This window comes from Trichechus manatus, unplaced genomic scaffold, assembly GCF_000243295.1.
Source record: "Trichechus manatus latirostris isolate Lorelei unplaced genomic scaffold, TriManLat1.0 scaffold00039, whole genome shotgun sequence".
NCBI classification, from domain to species: domain Eukaryota; kingdom Metazoa; phylum Chordata; class Mammalia; order Sirenia; family Trichechidae; genus Trichechus; species Trichechus manatus.
In genome coordinates, this window is record NW_004443975.1 from 15,784,963 (window position 1) to 15,803,643 (window position 18,681).

The window sequence follows — 18,681 nt, forward strand, 5'->3', positions numbered from 1 at the left end:
TCACCCAAGAATAAAGAAATAAGCCAGAAAGCCTTAAGTTTCCCAAATAGATGTCAGAAAACATGGGCACTTTGTGTCAGAGGCCTGACTGCAGATGGGCTCCTCTGTTCCCTCCACAGGACCTCCTGACTTCTGTCTTCCCTGTGGTTCGAATGAGATGAGTTATAGACCAGGAGCAGCTTAGAGGGAGCTATTTCTGTCCTGTAGGGTTGCTGTGAGTCGGGTCGACTCAACGGCAGTGGGTTTGGTTTCTTGTTTTTGCTTTTGTTTTTTAGCAGAAGGAGAGCTCTTACTTCAGGCATATATTTTATGGCTGATGCAAGATGTGATATCCAACGAAAAAGAGACGCATAAGGAATAAGAGTGTAAAAATAGACAGTAGATGCCCGGGTAGGGGCAAAGTATTCTAAAATTTAGTAGATGATGAGGATATTGTTTTCTGTGACATATCTCTGAAGGTAAAGTTGTATTTGATACTCTCAGAAAGTTTAAGGTTTGGGTATTCTATATAGAAAACTTATGATTTTATCAGGCTGCTTTTTTATTTCATAATAGAAGAAATTTTATGTATTTTATATTGGAAAATGTCGGGTGTGATTAGTTAATAAATTGACTGTTAATACAATAGGGTTCATATTTCTTTACGTAAAACCAGATTCAGTCTGTTTTGTTTATGTATTTTACTTCTCTGGATCAGAATGTGATTTGAGTTTTTTTTTTTCATATCAGATTTGGACTTCCCGATTCTAGACGCCATGGTGAAAGCATATGTCTGTCTCCATGTAACACACTGGCAGCAGCAACAGATGATTTCGGCAGAGTTATTCTGTTGGATGTAGCTAGAGGAATTGCAATACGCATGTGGAAAGGTATTCCTTACGAAAATCCAGATAAAAAAGTTAATTCACTTTTAACCTGAAATTGACCTACTGTGTTATCCTTCAGCTTCTGGTTGTAACAGTGTTTAAGCTTTATTATTACTCTTTTTTAACAGTCTCAGATCAGCAGCACTTAATCCAGTAGTTCAGCTGACATACCCTTTAAGTTTGATCACCTCATAAGCACTTTTAACCTCTGTCTTACGCACTTCCTTTCAATTCACTGTGAATTCCTGAATTCAGTTTCTTGCCTCTGCTACGTTTATTCTACCTCACAAGGCCACTCTTGATCCAAATCACCTCCCCAAATCTAGAATGCCAAGTCTTTCTGATTTAAGATAGCAAAACGCAGCAAAATCCATTTTCCCCAACTTGCTTGACTTCCGTATCCATATGCTTGGGACTAACTACATCAGTTCCATTCAGCTGCTAGTAACAGAACTGAGGACAGTATGACCATGATATTCTCAGGGACCCAGGACTCATTCCATATGGCTTCCATGCTTGAAGTTATCTTGTGGTCCAGAATGACTGCTGGAGCTCCAGCCTACTTACCTGTATTCCAGAAAGGAATAAGGGGAAGGAAGGAAGGGAACTCCTGCCAACCAAGTCAGTCCACTTGGAAGACATTTTCTGAAGTCCCTCCAACTTTTATCAGAATTTAGTCACATGGCCACATCTAACTATAAGGGAGACTTGAAAATGTCTTTAGCTGGGCACACTATCCACCTGGATAAAGTAAAATCTGTCCTACTAAGGAAGAAGGGGAGAATACATTATTTGCAGTCATCTGGAAATGGTAACATGTCAGCATAGACTACTGGTGGGAAGCCACAGCTATGGTGCATTACGGTCTGTACTTCACAATGTGCAGAATAGGGATTTCGGGACATTAAATTATTTTGAACCAGACTGAAGCTACTATCACCTTCTCGCCAAAAAACTCCTGCAGTGACAGAGACAGTCTTTACCTGCAACATGTTTAGGTGTCTGTAGAAATAAGTTTCAGTGCTGCAAACACATAATTTCTCCTTGGTTTGTCTTCTGAAACAACCTCAAGGATGTGTTTTCAGCAACACTTTTCCAGAACCCAGAAGACAAAAGCATTTCCAAAGGTCCAAGTCCACTCTGGGGATCTTATTGCTGGCATTGTTGCATGTCCTACAGCTGGGGCACTCGGTTTTCCTTTAAGAGTAAGCCTTGTTCCCTGGGGAGAGAGGGGCCGATAGACTATGCAGGGACCACCCTGAAGTGGAAGAAAGCGTCAGTCAGCTGCATCTTCTCGCGTACAGGAGCTTCCTCTGGTTGTTACACTGTCCACCCTTTCCCTCTATCTGCGGACCGCCAAGGGAGCAAATAGCAGAAAATCAGTTGAGTCTTTTTCTCTCGTGTGTGTGTGTGTGTATGTGCGTGTGTACACACATCTGTATGTATGATTGTATTGTATGTGGTAAATATATATATAACCAAAAAAATTGCTATTTTAACCATTTTCAAGTGTACAGTTCAGTGACATCAATCCCATTGCATTGTGCAGCCATCACCACTATCCATTTCCTAAAGTTTCTTATCACCCCAAACAGAAACTCGGCACCGCTCACGCAATAATGCCTCGTTTTCCCCCAACCCCTGGTAACTACTAATAAACTCTGGGCTCCATGCATTTGCCTATTCTAGATACTTCATACAATTGGATCCTACAATGTTTTTATCCTTCAGTGTCTGATTTACTTCACTCAGCATAATGCTTTCGAATTCATACATGTTACAACATGTATCAGAACTTTGTCTTTGTGACTGCGTAATGGTCCATTGTATGTATGTGCAACATTCTGCATACCCATTTTGCTGTTGATGGGCACACACTTGGGTTGTTTCCACCTTTTGGCTATTGTGAATAATGCTGCAGTGAACATTGGTGTACGAGTCTCTGTTCGAGTCCCTGCTTTCAAGTTTTTTGCACATATAGCTAGGAGTGTAATTGCTTGATTTCTTATATTTTAATTGGATTTTTATTTTAAACCCAAACTGATAACCTCCACAGACTTTATAAAGGGAAGGAAGGGGAATTGGATCAGGGAGGGTTATGAGACTTGAACGATATCTGTAATATTTTGCTTTTAAAGATAAAAAAGTAATGTGGAGAAATACAACAGAATATTAAGATTTATTAAGATTTAATGATAGATTGTGTTCATTATGTTTATTATTGTCTACTTGTCTATTTAAGATATTGCATAATAGAAGGATAATGTACTTTTATAGCTTTTCTTATCCCCTCCCCCGCAAATAGTCCATAGTGCTTAAGAAGGCTATCAATGAACCTGAATTAATTAACTAATTAGCTTCCCTTTTCCTCTTGACTCCAAGGGTACCGAGATGCACAGATTGGATGGCTCCAAATTGTAGAGGACCTCCACGAAAGAGTACCGGAAAAGGTGGATTCATCCCCCTTTGGAAATACTCAGGGTCCAAGCCGAGTGGCCCAGTTCCTTGTGATCTACGCACCGAGAAGGGGAGTATTGGAAGTGTGGAGCACACAGCAGGGACCCCGCGTGGGAGCTTTCAACGTGGGAAAGCACTGTAGGTAAGCTGCAAACCCGGGCACGTTGCTGCTTGCAGAAACAGGTACAGGGATGCTTTCGTTAGAGGTGTGATAAGCTGCTTACTAGATCGCTGGTTGTTTGGGGACTGAAATGCGCTCTATTATGGTTTTTCCCACAAGTGCCCAATATGTAATTAAGGTTGAAGTATTTAATAACAAAGAAATACTGAAAAGGTAATGACACGCTACTGAAATCCTCTAACCCTTATGCTGTGGAGGCATGAAAGGAAAGACTCCTTTAAAGTTCGCTAGTGATGGTGTCTCGGGCCCTGGGGTGGCGCAGATGGTTAAGTGCTTGACTACTAACTGAAAGGTTGGTGGTTCGAACCCGCCTAGAGGCTCCTTGGAAGACAGGCCTGTCGATCTGCTTCCAAAAGCCTTGAAAACTATGGAGCAATTGTAGTCTGCGCACATGGGGCCACCATGAGGCAGAATCGACTTGACAGCAACAACAGTGATGATGTTAAGTCAGGTGAATGCTTTGTTTGCCATTGAAGCATCGGCCTGACTGTGTTCATTGATTTTCTAGCACATTCTAGTAAGGTAGAACTCTGCCATTCTAGCCCTGCTTTTCTTGGCTTTAGTATCAGTCAGTGCTTATTTACCTTATTGCTCCTGAATTGGTATTAATGTAAGGTTCCCTGACTATGATAAAAGCACCTTTTGGCAATTCTCTAATATTTTTACCATATTGGTATGTGATTTCCTTAGGCTACTATATCCTGGCTATAAAATAATGGGCTTGAATAATGTTACCAGTCAGAGTTGGCAGCCACAGACTTACCAGATCTGTCTTGTTGATCAAGTGTCTGGAAGTATGAAAACAGTGACTGCTCCTTTCCACTTAGCACTGAGGTAAGGTTGATTAAGTGTCTGCTGGCTCATGTCCCTCTGCTAACTTTTCCTCATCCCTTGTTTTGCTGTTTGTTTTATTATTTTTATAATTAGACTGGTATCTCTAAAGTTAAAATTGGAAGACGGTAAAAGAAAAAGAGTTGGAGTGTGTCAAAATTAGAAGGAAACTTTAATTTCACATTTTGCAACAATTTGTTGTATTTATTGTTTTAGTGATAAAAAAAGTGAACGGGCCAAGGACATGCACTTAGTGAAGAAACTAGCAGCCTTACTGAAATCAAAATCACCCAGTCTAGGTATGTATCCTTGAATAAAAATAAAAACATACTGTTTTGCAATTTTTAAAAAAATCAATAGAATGTTCTAAATGGAGCAATCAAAATACTTAAATGCATTTATAGCTGCCTCAACTCCTTTATGGAATGAGGTGGGGTACAAATAATCATGTATATTTTTTATTGGGATTGTTCTGTAAAGATTAAGTGTGCCATCCAGGTAGATGAGAAGTTTGTAACAGTAAAATACAGCAAACCCAGAAATCCCTTAGACTGACTGATATTGCAAGTACGAACATTTTTGTTTCAGAATAAAATTTACTTACAGTGATACGAGTGGAAAATTTACTGTAATTTCCTCTTTCTAGATTTGATGGAAATGGAAATAAAGGAATTAATTCTTGATATTAAGTACCCCGCAACCAAAAAGCAGGTGAGTGTATATAATGCATGGACTTTCCTGCTGAATAGGTATTACATATCCAGCTTAAGAAAATCTTTTATTTTCCCATTTCTGTCCAGACATGACAGGGCAGGCCTGCTTTTCATGCTTTTATCCATGCTTGTCTCTTTTTACATTCTCATGTGAAATTTCCTATTGTCTTTTTTCTTTCTTTTTTAAAAAAAATTAATATTACCGTACATGTGATTGCGTGTTTTTTATACACAAACGTGCATACACACAGATACATCCATACATAACATATATTCAGTTTAGAGAGTAATAATAAAACTCACGTGTGTGACCACCCAGCTTAGAATGTGGCCGGGAACTCTGGTGAGCCCTATGTGCCCCTCCTCCACACCTGTCACCCTTCACTCTCGTCCCCATGGTAACCACTGCAGGACCTTATATCTCTCTTTTCTTTATCTCACACCTTTATGGATCCTAAAAACATCCTGGTGCGTTTTCTGTGTTTTTAAACTCCATATAAATGGAGTCATGGTCTGTGTATTCTGTGACTTTTTTTTTTCCCTTCAACATTTTGAGAGTCATCCATGTTGATGTCTGTGGCTATAGTTGATTCATTCACTATCCTATATGAATTTTACTCTGTGGCCGTAAATAAAATAAGTTGTTCACTTTCTCTTAGTGGACATTTAGGTTGTTTCTATTTATTTTTTTTGCTGTTACAAACAATGATGCTGTGATTCTTTTTGTACATCTTTTTTGGTGCATGTATGTAAGAGTGTCTTGAGTTTATACCTAAGAGTGGAATTGCTAGGGTCTGAGCTTCTTCAGCTTTACTGTAGTTGTTGTTGTTAGGTGCCGTCGAGTTGATTCCGACACGTAGTGACCCCATAGAACAGTGTAGAATTGCCCCATAGGGTTTCCAAGGAGCAGCTGGTGGATTTGAACTGCCAGCCTTTATGGTTAGCAGCTGAGCTCTTAACCACTGCACCACCAGGGCTCCTCAGCTTTACTAGTTGATGACAAATTATTTCCCAAAATAGTTGTACTAATTTATGCTCCCACTTACACTGTGTAAGAGTCCCTGTTGCCTCAAAGCCTCAACATCCCGTAGGATTATCAGACTGTCTACCTTTGCCAGGCTTGTGGATGTAATGTGGTAACTCATTGTGATTTCCTTTGCTTCATTTTCTCCTGGCCAGACTCCTCATAATGCTGCTCAAGTTCTAACGCTGTAAAATCTTATACTTTAGTCTTCGTGGACACCTCTGAACTCTAGTAGAGAAGGTCAAAACCCAGACAGTTCTCATTTTGATACCATTTTCTTCTTACCTTACATCACGAAATAACAAAACTGGGCAGCTTTAGCATAGTATAAACCATCTTCTTGATTTTTTTTTTTTACTGTACTAATGAATTGTGTATGAAGCTATGAATTTTAAAATGAATGCTGAAAAAACAAGTAGCAGAAGCTGTGGGTGTTTTACAACATGAGAAGCAAAGAAGAAACCAGTTTCGCTTTGTGAAACTGACTGTAGACAAGAAAGTCAGCCAGATGCTAGCCTGTGTAGTCACAGGCAGGAGAGTGGGAGGTTACATTTGTCCTGAGTACTTGTCTCTTTTAGTCACTTTCGTTGTATTCTCCAGGTAGCTGCCTACTCGTAGGCCTGACCAGCCTGTTGAGCCACCATCTAAACCCATTTCTCTCCCACAAACACACAGAGGTTTTTGTGTTATGATCTGATATGTATCTCACATCACAGGCTAATTTTAAATTATTTAATCTCGTCAGTTAAAACATGGAAGGATAAATATGAACTTAACTGCTGTGCCTAACCCATTGTTGTTGCTGATGGTTGCTACTTTGGGCATGAAGTTTTGGGACTGGTGATGAAGGCTCGTAAATATATACCAAGGGGATGGGGGTTTGACAGAATGGGGTAGGAGTATATATAGACACACATATATACACCTAGCATGACCTATAGATTCAGCCAGCCATGCACAAATGCAGTAATTAAGCTATAGTTAAGTTGTGCTCAATTATAGCACATAATGAATTATGATAGTAGTGACCTATGTTTTTCATTTATGGAGCCCTGGTGGTGCAGTGGGAATGGTCGGCAGTTCAAATCCACCAGCCGCTCCTTGGAAACCATGCGGGGCAGTTCTACTCTGTCCTGTAGGGTCACTATGAGTCAGAATCGACTCGACGGCAGCGGGTTAATGGGTTTTCATTTATGCCTGTTTAGTGTGGCGTCCTCACACTTCTTATTGGTTGATAGCTTTGTCATGGCCGTTCTGTTAAGCATCAGTTGCCTTCTGGTTATTTTATTCTCGGTCTGGACTTCTTGTCATTCTACCATGTTTGTCATGAAATGAAGTTACTTATCACTTATGGTGCAACTTTCACTGTCAGGTATATAGACTCCAATCTTAAGGTGTATATACATCTTCAGTGTGGAGCGTCCCTTTGAAATTTGGTGTAGTAAAAGTGTAGGCATAAATATAAAATTTAAAAAACAAAATCCTTGCCTTCTAATTACTAGAATTGTTTAATATCTTTCTTCTAGGCATTGGAAAGCATCTTGGCAAGTGAACGCTTATCGTTTTCCTGCCTTAGAAACATCACTCAGACTTTAATGGACACTTTACAGAATCAAGGTAATTGGGTTTGTTCTGTTTGGAGGTTATGATCTCAGTTCAGATTTTATATCTCTGGTTATAGAAAGCCAGTAACTGCTTATGATACCATCATGTTACTTCAGTGTGGAAAAAATACATATGAAAAGTAAGGAAACTTATTTCACACCGTTGCTATGTGAGGGCCTTCACTTCCCCCACCATTTAATATATGCGGCCGATCTTCATCTGAGCTGTCTCTGGATGTATTGATGCTGGTATTGGGAAAAAATGTTTTTAATCCCTCTCCTGTGAGGGAAGGTAACAGTGTAGATTGATGGAAGTGCTTAGTCTGGTTTGGTTGTAGGATATCTCGAAAGCCACTGGCGTGAAAGGAAAGGTAGCGGGTGTCTGTAGACACAACCAGGTTCTCTTTTGCTGCCATTGTCTTTGTTGTAACTTTGTGGGACGAAAGCTATTTCTATGGAGGGAGTATTTTTTAAGCATTGTGGTTTTGACCAAGATAATGATTAAAAATATTTATGCTTTGAGTTAATGTTTAAATAGCGTAATGAGTGATCCTGTGGCACCCACATTTTGTCATCTATTTCCCTCAGGAGCAGACTTAGGACTCTTCCAGAATCACAGACTGTGACTCAGTTATTAGTCCTGAGCTGTCTGGTGTTTTTTACTGTTCAGAATGTATTAGTCTAAAAAGAATTACATCTGAAACTGTGGGGTTGTAACTCCATATTCTATCCAAATGAGCTAGCAAAATCCAATTTATTCTCAATTCTTAACATCAGTTAAGTTGTAGTATGATACTGGCTTTCATCTAAACTTAATACTTCAGCTTCTGCTTGTCATGTTAATCATATAATTACATAAAGCCAGCTTTGTATTTAATTATATTTATGTCAGCTTAAAGTGGCCTTGTAAACAGATCATAATATGCTTTTTAAAAATCCTAAATTTGAGACTCTTCTTCCATTACTGACTTTTCTCAGCAGGCATATAAAGCTCACTTTTCATAAATAATGAAGTCCGTTAGTGCACACAACATTTTAGAATTTTTTTCTCTTGTAAAAAGCGTAATTCATTTTAAAGCCTCCCCCCCCCCCCCCCCCCCCGCGCCGGCAGTGTTTTAACAAAATCTCAGGATTTAGTAAACAAAAAATTATCTTGTCCTGGGTTGGGAGTAAACCAAATACCATTTGTTGGAGTTCTATAAAACCAGTACTGGTTTAAAATTCTAGCCATAAGTAATGTTCCTAAAAATGTCAGGTATTCAGTATGCTGAGTTTTATAATGGCTATAAGAACTTGAACAATATTCCACATTACTCCACTTTATGCAAGACTTCTTGGGGTTTTCAGTGTCTGCCTTTTTAAAGAATAAATATTTGTCTTATATTAGATATAAATATTTAAATTATTCTACAGAAATGCATCATGTAGAAAGTGATTATTTCTCCAGCATTAATCCTGAAACAATACAACACCTGACTGAAGGAAATCATAAATGGAATTCTACTTTCGACCTCTTCGCCAGCTTTTTTTTCAAATACCATTCTTAAAATTGTGATGAATATGTATGTAAGAAAACGTGTGTGATTTCAGTGTTCTTACATGCACAGTTCAGTGACATTCACTTACGTTCATCGTGTTGCTCAGCCATCACCCTGATCGGTTCCCAGAGTTTTCTCTCAGTTACCAGTCTTAAGGTTTAAACACAGAAGAAAACACTCTGATGGTTACGAGGGCGGGGAGGGAGGGAGAGGGGTATTCACTAATTAGAAAGTAGACAAGAATTATTTTAGGTGAAGGGGAGGACAGCATACACTATGGGGGAGGTCAGCATACCTGTACTAAACCAAAGCTGAGAAGTTTCCTGAATACAGTCAAACACTTCGAGGGACAGAGGAGCAGGGTGGGGGTCTGGGGAGCATGGTTTCAGGGGACATCTAGGTCAGTTGGCATAACACAGTTTATGAAGAAGATGTTCTGCATCCCACTTTGTTGAGTGGTGTCTGGGATCTTAAAAGCTAGCGAGTGGCCATCTAAGATGCGTCAGTTGGTCCCAACCCACCTGAAATAAAGGAGAATGAAGAACACCATAAACACAAGGGAAGTATTAGCCCCAGAGACAGAAAGGGCCACATAAACCAGAGACTCTTCTGAACTAGATGGTGCCCGGCTACCACAATGACCACCCTGACAGGGAATGCAACAGAGAGTCTCTGATGGAGCAGAGGAAAAGAAGGGTGTAGAACTCAAATTCTAGTAAAAAGGCCAGACTTAATGGTTCGATTGAGACTGGAGGGACCTTGGAAGACATGGCCCCCGGATTCTCTGTTAGCCCAAAACTAAAACCATTCCCAAGGCCAACTCTTCAGATAAAGATTAGACTGCACTATGGGACATAAAATGATACTCATGAAGAGTGTGCTTCTTAGCTCAAGTAGATACATGAGACTAGATGGGCAGCTTCTGTCCGGAGGCAAGATGAGAAGGCAGAGAGGGTCAGGGGCTGGTTGAATAGACGGGAAATCTGGGATGGAAAGGAAGAGTGTGCTGTCACAGTATAAGAGAGCAACTAGGGTCACATAACAATGTATGGAAAAATTTTTGTATGAGAGACTAACTTGAATTGTAAAGTTTCACTTAAAGCACAACAGTTTAAAAAAAAAAAATTGCCAGTCTTTCTTGAGGATACATTTGTCACAATCCATGGTTTCTGGTTGAATTTTATTATCTTTGACAATCATGATAATAAGAACCAAGCATCTATTATATTTTTGTGTAGCCTTGATCTTTGAGCATAATACACAACATTTGAGTTGTGGAGGGAGGGAGAATATTTTCAAAGATGTTTCTAGATCATTTCTGTAAATTTGAGCAGTAGACATATTTCTGCTTCTTTCTCCCCACTCCCCACCCTTATAGCACCTTATTTTATTTAAAAAGTTAGACATTTTGCCACTGTGGAAAAATTATACTTGCTTTCATAATCTGTTACAGCTTAAGCATCCCAGTATTTAATACAACAGAACACCAGCGACTAGATCATATTAAGAGACTTAGTGGAACAAGAGCTTTTCTGAGTCTCTTAAATATATCTTTAATGTGCTTTTCTTTCTCCCTTTTAGAGCTTGAGTCTGTTGATGAAGGATTGCTACACTTCTGTGCCAGTAAACTGAAATTGCTCCATCTTTATGAGTCTGTCAGTAAATTAAATTCCCTTGATTTTCATTCAGATACACCATTCTCTGATAATGTGAGTAATCCCACATTGTATTACTGTACAAAATAATCTCCTTGCTGTTTTTTTTTTTTTTTTTTTAGTAAAGCTAGCAGAGAAAACTAAGAATTGTTTTTAAATCTTAAAGTTCTGTAGCTCCCTTTTGGCCCTCTGAGCCTTGTTGCTAAATTTATATTATTTATGCCAGAGTACTAATTTTTTTTTGTTGTTAATCCAGTTTTACTACCCTAGCATTTAGTCTTTCTTAACTCATTTCTTAAGGTTACAACTTCTTCTGGACAAGGTTTGCCAGTTGTGATACATTCAGTGTACTAAAGTGGCAAAACTTTAATTTCTTTTTAAAGAAAAATAAAATGATCTGCTAAATAAAAACATCAGTGTTTCTGTGTTGTTGCTAGCAAACTCCTACAGCTTGCTTGGTTCTGTACTACATAATGAAATACATTTAAAAAAATTGTCTTACAGCAAAGTTTATAGTAACGATAGCTGATGATTCCCATTGATGTTCTGTTTTTATTCTGTAAAACATGAGAGCGGGACAGCACCTTGTGGTCTTGACCACATTGCAGTCTTGCCGCTTCTGAGGAGTGCTGACAGAATTCTGACCTTCTGTACAGAGAAATAAAGGTTCTCTGAGAGGAGACAGAAGCACTGTCCCTCTCCTCCCTCAGAGTACCATGTGACACTAAGCGGGGAGCCCAGCCTCAGGGCCTTGTGTCTTCTGCTTATCTAGAGGAGGGTCACTGTCCAAGTGAGTTTAGTGATTCTCAAGCCACTGATAATGCTTCTTAAGAAAATTACCTGGTATAGCTGAAAGTTAATTGAAGCTTCAGGTAGAAGTTTTTATTTTAAACGTACACACACGAATAAAAAAATTTTAAACAGAAAAATAAAAGATTTTCTCTTTGTAATGGAAACAATCCACACATTCTAACATCTTTATATATATATATTTATATATGTGTGTGCGTGTATATATATATGTATATATATATATATGGAGCCCTGGTGGCACAGTCGTTAAGCGCTGTGGCTGCTAACCAAAAGATCGGCAGTTCGAGTCCACCAGCCGCACCTTGGAAACCCTATGGGGCAGTTCTACTCTGTCCTGTAGGGTCACTGTGAGTTAGAATCAACTCGATGGCAACTGGTTTGGTTTTTGGTTTTTTATATATTGTGTATATGTATATATATATGTATATGTATATATAGTATATATATGTGTATATATATTTGGGATTATAGATGGATTTTATATAACATATTAAAACTAATCTGTTCATAATGACATATTCTGTGATTGCCATTATAAGTAACAGCGCCGTTTCTTAGAATCTTTTATTTTTCTGCCTGCTTCAGCAGTGGGGTAAAATAATTCCAAGCAACAGGAAGGTTCATGTTGACTGAACACTGATAGTAGCATTTTGAGATATTTCTGCACATATGGTGTGTAAAAGTAGTCTGAAAGGCTGGCAGTTTCTGTTTGTATTCCCGAGAGCCACATAGAGGATTTACATGTAGAAGGATACAGTTAGGATTATTTTAACCATGTGTTTATAGTTTCCTTACTGCATAATAAATAAACACTTAATTTCAAGTAGTTCATTAGTTCATCCTCAGAATCACAAGAGCTGTAGTTGAGACCCTGGTTAATTTTTTTCTGAGTATACAATAATACGTTTATTAAAAATCAAACTATAAAAATGGGCCTTTTAGTGTATAGTGTCTTAAGGTTTGTCTGCTTTATTTAAATAACCTACTCGTGAAGTGTGGCAATTCGAGAGTCAAGTTTTAAGCAGAGTGCATTACAGCTAACACAATAACAAATCAGTCATGGTTTGCTTACCTTAAAAAAGGAGTTTACTGCTCTGCCTACAGCCTTGTGTTTCAGTTCAGATGATGAGAGTTAGCACAAAAAGAAACACGGTCTGTTCAGAGTTGTTTTCCCTCGTTCTTAAGGACTTGGCTGTGTTACTGAGGCTTGATGAAAAAGAACTGCTGAAGCTGCAGTCATTATTGGAGAGGTACAAGCAGGAGAGCACCAGGACAGCTGTCCGATTTTCTGACGATAAGGATGGTGTGTTGCCTGTCAAGACATTCCTGGAGTATTTAGACTGTGAGAAAGACGTGATCAACGTAAAGAAAATTAGTGAAGAGGCGTATGTAGCTTTGGGTAGGTAGAATAATGAATTGCTCTCTGAATTCTCCTCCTTCTGGAAGAAAGCCTGTTAGTACACAGCATCTCAAAGGTTCTGTTGGTTTTGAAATTAAATTAACCAAAGACTTTAATGTATATCTTTTGGCCAATAAAAGATATTCCGGATATGTATGTGCTGTGTCATACAAATTGTATTATATTAATAAGTATACTAAAGAGACGTGCTGGACATGTAATGATTTGCCTGCTGCCTTCGTAAATCCAGCAAAGTGAACCACTGTCTTCTCTCATATGCTGTTCTGCTCCTTTGGGATGCTAGATTGCAGTTCAGGAAGATTGGTAGTCCAGATGGTGTGGAGTCATTGGTTAATGTGCCTGGTTTTTGTTTCTAGGCGCTTTGTTTTTCTGGAAGTGTCTGCATGGAGAAAGCTCCACGGAGGACATGTGTCGCACTTTGGAGTCTGCTGGCCTCAGCCCCCAGCTGTTGTTGGTAAGCTTTCTCGTTGCTGGATGCCGCTCTGCCTTGGCGGTGTCACCCAGCGTCCAGCCGTCTTTTTTAGCTTTGTCTTTTAGCGTATCATAGAACTTACATGAAAGTCTTCTACTTCTAAAAATGATCAGACAAATTCATAATTACCGTATTCAATTGAATAATGATGTTTTATTTTTCTTGTTCCCTATAAGTTATAACAAGCACATTCCATGATTGGCCTAAAATAGAGAATCCGACACACATGGATGTATTTGCGATGAACTTTGAAAATCAGTAAAAATTGTCATCGTCGAAATAAAGATCTTATTTAGAGAACGAAATAAATTTCCCTTAAAGTGATATACAGTTGTTATCAAACATTTCCAAACTTGGAATATATAAGTCAGTATTTAATCTCTGTACTGTAACAGGTGTAAAACAAAAGAATCACTTAGGGAAAAACTGCAACACTAAATTTAGAGACCTGTAATTACCCTTTCTGAAAAGGTATACGGAAGTTACGGAGTCTCTGGGTGGTGCAATGGTTAGGCATTTGACTACTAGCCGAAAGGTCAGCGGTTTGAACCCATCCAGAGGCACCTTGGAAGACAAGCCTGGCAATCTGTTTCCAAAAGGTCACAGCCTTACAAACCTTATGGAGCAGTTCTACTCATCACATGTGGGGTCGCCACGAGTCAGGATCACCTTGACAGCAGCCAACAACAACAACATGGGACAGTTACTCCACCGTCAGCCATCAGTTTGCTCTCTCTCTCTCTCTGTCTCTCTGTCTCTGTCTCTCACACACACACACACACACACACACACACACACAGACACACACACACACTCACAGACACACACAGACACACACTCTTCTACACCCTCACTCACATATAGTGGCAAAAATTTAGACATTTTACCTCAGTGGGCTTATTGACTGTGTTAATATATTGTTTGTATTGAACGCTTAAGTCCTTTAAAAATAGATGCTGTTCTGTCTCACTCTAGCAGTGTATATGTGAGAAAATAAAACAGTTAAAAATATACATAGGTTGTACATGAATGTTCATAGCACCTTTATTCACAGTAGCCAAAAACTGAAAACTACACAAGTGCCCTTCAGTGGGCAAATGGTTAAATAAGCTGTGGGTACATCCTTACTATGGAATACTCTTCAGCAATGAAAAGGAATGAGCTGTTGATACCTGCAACTCAAGGAAAATATGCTGAGTGAAAAAGCCAGTCTCTAAAGAATGGGTATATACTCATGATTCCATTTGTGTAACATTCGAGAAATAGCAGTTATAGCGATGGAGATCACATTCGTGGTTGCCAGGAGTTAGGGATGAGTTGAGGGAGAAGATGAATGTAGCTGTAAAGGGGCGACAGGAGGGAGTCCCTTGCTGATGGTGTAGTTGAGTTGTGCTGGTGATCATGCAAGGCTACCCATGTGCTAAAAGTGCATAAAGGTCCACATCCCCACACACAGTGAGTGCCTGTGTAACTGGTGAAATCTGAACAAGCTCTGTGGATTCTACCTCTGTCACTTTCTTGGATTTGATGTATTATAGTTGTGTAGGATGTTCACACTGGGCAGGGCTGGGGAAGGGCGCACAGGACTTTATCCATTTCTTTCCCCCGCCTGTGACTCTATCATTTTGTAAAAATAAAAAGTTGTTACCAAGGGGATAAGTATACCTGTCAAAGTTGAGATGATTAAACAAAATCAGCACACAGTATTCTTACTTTGCAGTGTGTTTAATATCAGCAGCATTTTGTTGTCTGCATAAATCTGGGGATAAACAAAGCACTTGGAAAAAAAAAAAAAAGAATCTTGATTCTTACCTTAAACTGTATACAGAAATTAACTCGAAAATGGAACACAGACCTAAATGTAAGAGCTAGAACTACAAATCTTACTGAAGAAAACAGGAGAACATCTTTGTGATTTCTTAGGACACAAAAAGTATGAACCATAAAAGAAAAATACTGATCAGTTGTACTTTATCAAACTTCAAAATGTCTGTTTTTTTAAAAGACACTGTTAACAAACAAAAGGCAAGCCTTTTTTTCAAAACATATAGCTGATAAATGACTTGTATCCCCAATATATGAAGAATTTTTACAACTCAATAGTAAGATAAATAATATATTAAAAATGAACAAAAGATTTGGAAAGCTACATCACCAAGAAGTATACATACTGGTGGCAGATAATCACATGAAAAGATGCCCAGTATCTTCAGTTACTTGGGAAATGCAAAATAAAACCACAAGGGTCCCTGCACCACTAGAATGGCTAAGATTAAAAAGACCGATCATTCCAAGTGTTGATGAGGATGCAGAACAATCAGAACTTTCATGCCCAGCTAGTGGAAATGCGAAGTCATACAGCCACTTTGGAAAATAGTTCGGCAGTTACCATAAAATCCAGCAATCTCACTCCTAGATGTTTACCCAAGAGGGATGAAAATGTATGTTCACACTAAGTCTTGGACTCAAATGCTTATAGCAACTTTATTCATAATAGCCCAAACTGGAAACAACCCAAATGTCCACCAACTGATAAATGGATAAATTATGGCCTGCCCATATAATGGAAGGAACTACTAATGATACTCAGAATAACAAATGAGTATCAAAAGCATGAAGTGAAAGGATCCAGAATCAAAAAACTGTTTATGTTTTCAGTTACATGAAATACTAGAATAGATAAGAATATAGAGACAGAAAGCAGATCAGTGATTGCTAGGTGATGAGGTAGGGTTGGAGATTTACTACGAAGAGGCACAGGGGTACTTTTTGGTGATGGAAGTGTACTGTATCATATTTATGGTGTTGGTTATGCAACTTTAGTGAATTTTATTGTGTATACAGTGAAACCTGTGAGAGCTGGAACTCAATGGGGCTGCCTCGTTTTTCCGGTTCTTGCAAGTTTTCTGCCTTTGACGGTGCGGCCTTACCACTTTCCTAGCTCTCCTTTAAGTGGAAAATATTTGCACTTTCCTTCTCTGACAGATTTCCACCTTACACAGGTTCCAGCTTTTGCTGGTTTTACTGTATGTGTTATGCTGGGATAAAGCTAATTATATATAGAAGATTTGCCTGCTTAAAACCCACAAGGTCTATAAGTATATTCTTATTGTGATATAAAATATATAGAATAGATTATCATTTTAAAATAAGTCATTTTTTAAAAATCGTCTGTCAGAAACTGTATTTTGCACTTTCCAAATGATTGGTCTCGTTTCCTTTGCTTTTCCCAAGACAAGTGTTTTATGGCTGGGCTTCACATTTTCAGTATTCTGTCAGCAGCTGAATGCTTTTAAGTAATTATGTAATTAAAAGTCCCTACTGTGAGTACAGAGCAGAAGGGAGAAATAGGTCGGGAAGCATTTTCACTTAAAGCATGTTATTAATAGTTAAGAATGGGGAATGGAAGGGAGAGCTTCTTCTAAAAATATATATATAAAGCCCAGGAATTTAAAGTAAGAAATTGTACAGTGAGATGGCTTTTTAAAAAGCCTGCTTGGTCATTGTGGTTTCATGGATCAGCCAGTACGCTCTGGCCGTTGCTTCCAGCCTCGGCAAGATAAACTGCAGGAGTTTTGTGTACTGGGCACTAAGTATGCATTCTCCTTGTATTTTGCTAATTCCCCATGCAAATTAATGCCAGTGCCCAAATATAGACCAACAATATTTTTCTGAGATATTTGTCTAAACTTCAAATTTTTAAAAAGAGATTAGTTAAACTTCTATGACATTATATTTTGAAAGTAACAGACTTGTACATGTAGAAATTGTTGAAATGGTATACCCTTTGCTGTGTTTATTTTCACCAAAAAAATAAAAACTGGGAAAAAAAAAATAACAGACTTTTAGGAGTTCCAAAAAAACCAAACCCACTGCTGTCGAGTTGATTCCAACTCATAGTGAACCTATGGGACAGAGTAGAACTGCTCCATAGGGTTTCCAAGGAGTGCCTGGTGGATTCAGACTGCTGACCTTTTGGTTAGCAGCCATACCTCTTAACCACTACGCCACCAGGGTACAGCAAGCAACTACTAATTTTCCACCTGGAAGGCTGAATCACCCGTACACACGTGCTCTCTACAAAAGTGCAAGATTTTATGTTAATATTCTTTTAGACTAAAAAAGCCTTAAATTTTATTTCAGTCTCTACTCCTGAGTGTTTGGCTTTCTAAGGAAAAAGATATTTTGGATAAACCACAGTCTGTCTGCTGTCTTCATACAATGCTGTCCCTCCTGAGCAAGATGAAAGGTAAAGTGCGGGTGCATGTTACAGTTCAGAGTGCTCGGGGTTTTATGCCGCTGCTGTTGGAAACAGCGTTTTGTGTTTGAAACACCACAGAGTCAGAGGGCAAAGATGGTTGCTCTTGGTAAGAGACTACTGTGTGCAAAACATTTGCCTGTAGAACTTTTTTCAAGTATTCATGAAAAGCTGTTGATGCATTCAGTGTGTGCTTTACTTGGTGAAAATTAAATTTGTAGTTTTTGTCAGCATCACAGATAATGGAATTTGAATGGAGCATTTTCTTAGTGAGGCGGATTGAATGGTCTTTGGTGGAGATAATACTTACTATTTTTGGCATCATTAGAAGAATAATCTGTTATATTAAAATAGTTCAAAGTAGTTTTCAGCAGTGATGAAGATATTATGAACAGGGATTTAAAATTGTTTCAGGAACATGATGACTAACACAGGATAAAGAAATGGAATATAAACATTCTGAATAAAACAGATCAGAGATTTGTTCTCTGATTCCTTCAGAAGTAAATACATCAATAGGGAATTTAGCTGTCAAACATTACATTTAACGTGAAGGATTGGGCAGAAAACATTGACAAGCTGAGAGCCGTACTTTCTCCTTTTCCCTTATCCGTGCAGTGGCCATCGATGAGACCTGGGACTCCCAGTCTGTGTCCCCTTGGTGGCAGCAGATGCGCACGGCGTGTATTCAGTCTGAGAACAGTGGAGCCGCCCTGTTATCTGCGCATGTTGGGCATTCTGTCGCGGCACAGCTATCGAACACTGTGACAGAGAAGAAAGTAGGTCGGCCAAGGGGCCGCTCTCCCCTCTGCCATCAGGTCCGCCAAGGGGCCGCTCTCCCCTCTGCCA

General features: G+C 38.9%; 1 protein-coding gene across 5 annotated transcripts in view; it reads left to right on the forward strand.

The window, feature by feature from the left end:
- Positions 1-18,681, forward strand: part of RAB3GAP2 (RAB3 GTPase activating non-catalytic protein subunit 2) — a 111,520-nt gene that overhangs the window by 66,671 nt on the left and 26,168 nt on the right. For 4 of the 5 annotated variants that reach the window (XM_023730969.1, XM_004375924.2, XM_023730968.1 and 1 more), the window contains 11 exons: positions 730-869; positions 3,249-3,465; positions 4,195-4,338; positions 4,552-4,634; positions 4,982-5,046; positions 7,599-7,689; positions 10,796-10,923; positions 12,868-13,081; positions 13,459-13,556; positions 17,718-17,823; positions 18,451-18,611. In XM_023730969.1, the coding sequence (XP_023586737.1) occupies positions 730-869; positions 3,249-3,465; positions 4,195-4,338; positions 4,552-4,634; positions 4,982-5,046; positions 7,599-7,689; positions 10,796-10,923; positions 12,868-13,081; positions 13,459-13,556; positions 17,718-17,823; positions 18,451-18,611 (1,447 nt within the window). The remainder of the gene's footprint in view (positions 1-729; positions 870-3,248; positions 3,466-4,194; positions 4,339-4,551; positions 4,635-4,981; positions 5,047-7,598; positions 7,690-10,795; positions 10,924-12,867; positions 13,082-13,458; positions 13,557-17,717; positions 17,824-18,450; positions 18,612-18,681) is intronic. The other variant, XM_023730971.1, reaches the window with a different exon arrangement.